The 1,260-nt window shown below is 41.7% G+C and overlaps 1 protein-coding gene across 1 annotated transcript in view; it reads left to right on the top strand.

The window, feature by feature from the left end:
• LOC107089307 (corticotropin-releasing factor receptor 1-like) overlaps positions 1–1,260 on the top strand; it is a gene marked incomplete at its 5' end in the record, with an annotated part of 25,698 nt that overhangs the window by 19,879 nt on the left and 4,559 nt on the right. Inside the window, 2 exons of the mRNA XM_015382032.1 lie at positions 386–524; positions 989–1,030. Of these exons, the coding sequence (XP_015237518.1) occupies positions 386–524; positions 989–1,030 (181 nt within the window). The remainder of the gene's footprint in view (positions 1–385; positions 525–988; positions 1,031–1,260) is intronic.

Raw genomic sequence — 1,260 nt, 5'->3', positions numbered from 1 at the left:
GTCACAGTCAGAGAAACAGGACTACACTGGAAAACATGCACATTTCCAACATCTATAAACAAATGTGTCAATGGCAGATTCTGCATAGTAGGATAATAGAGATGGAATGAAGCAGAATGATGAAAAAGGGATCACTATGTCCTCCAGAAGTCTAAACCTATAGCAGCATAGCTATCGAGATAGTTCAGGATAACCTGAGCTTCTTAACCAAAGTTTTAAGCCTCTCCTTTTCAGTGGGATCAAAATATTTTTTTCTGAAACCAGAATATTTTCAAACTACAATATATACGTTGAGTCTAGTGAAAATATTTGGAATAAAACCAAAGTGTTTCCAGTGAAAGTGAAGTCTTTCAGTGAATGAAGTGGCTCTGTGTGTGTCCTGCAGGAAGGCGGTGAAGGCTACGCTGGTGCTGCTGCCGCTGCTGGGAATCACTTACATGCTGTTCTTTGTGAATCCAGGAGGAGAAGACGAAGTGGCACAGATTGTCTTCATCTACTTTAACTCCATCCTGGAGTCTTTCCAGGTTTGCTGAAGTTCCTCAGAGACTCTGATCCTGCAGCCAAGCATTCACCCGGGGCAAACAACCACTCCTCTCTGTCTCTACCTTGTTTGGGTCATCATCAACAGATGTGACAACATCTGGATTCTCTCCAACCAAATGTAAAGAGCATGGATCAGAGGGACTGTGGTGCCAGTGTTGAGGAGAACTGAAGAGAGGGTTTAGGTCAGGGTTAAGGCATACTATCATTCAGACATTAAGTCGTTGATGAGTGTCAGAGGTAGACATTGCTTCCTGAGGAATCCAGATTGATTAGGATGATCTCAGAGTCATTACGTGTCAACCTCCTTCATCCACTTTGTTCAGAGACATTAAGTCTGATAGTTTCCTGTCAGAGGAGGGTTAGGTTCTGTAAATCATACCCTACAAACAATAGACTGTTCATCTTCATGCTAAAGCTGACATCATCCCTCTGTCTCTCTCTGCAGGGTTTCTTCGTCTCGGTTTTCTACTGCTTCCTCAACAGTGAGGTAATTTAAGACGACTGTGAAACTGCAGAACAGGTTCCTCAGAGCGAAACCAAACAAGGAAATAAATCTGTTCATAAAACATGAAAGCAAAAAAAAACAAGGTTCTCTATTAAAATCTAGAATATGGCCGGTTGGGAGGATTTTTCATTTCCATTAGCCTCATCAGAGAGTGGAGTTAAACATGATTGAACATGATTTAAAAGAAAAGTCCGGTCAGCAAGGAATAACCA

This window comes from Cyprinodon variegatus, unplaced genomic scaffold (genome assembly GCF_000732505.1).
Source record: "Cyprinodon variegatus isolate N-32 unplaced genomic scaffold, C_variegatus-1.0 Scaffold247, whole genome shotgun sequence".
Classification (NCBI taxonomy): Eukaryota; Metazoa; Chordata; class Actinopteri; order Cyprinodontiformes; family Cyprinodontidae; genus Cyprinodon; species Cyprinodon variegatus.
This window is presented reverse-complemented; position numbering and strand designations above follow the sequence as displayed.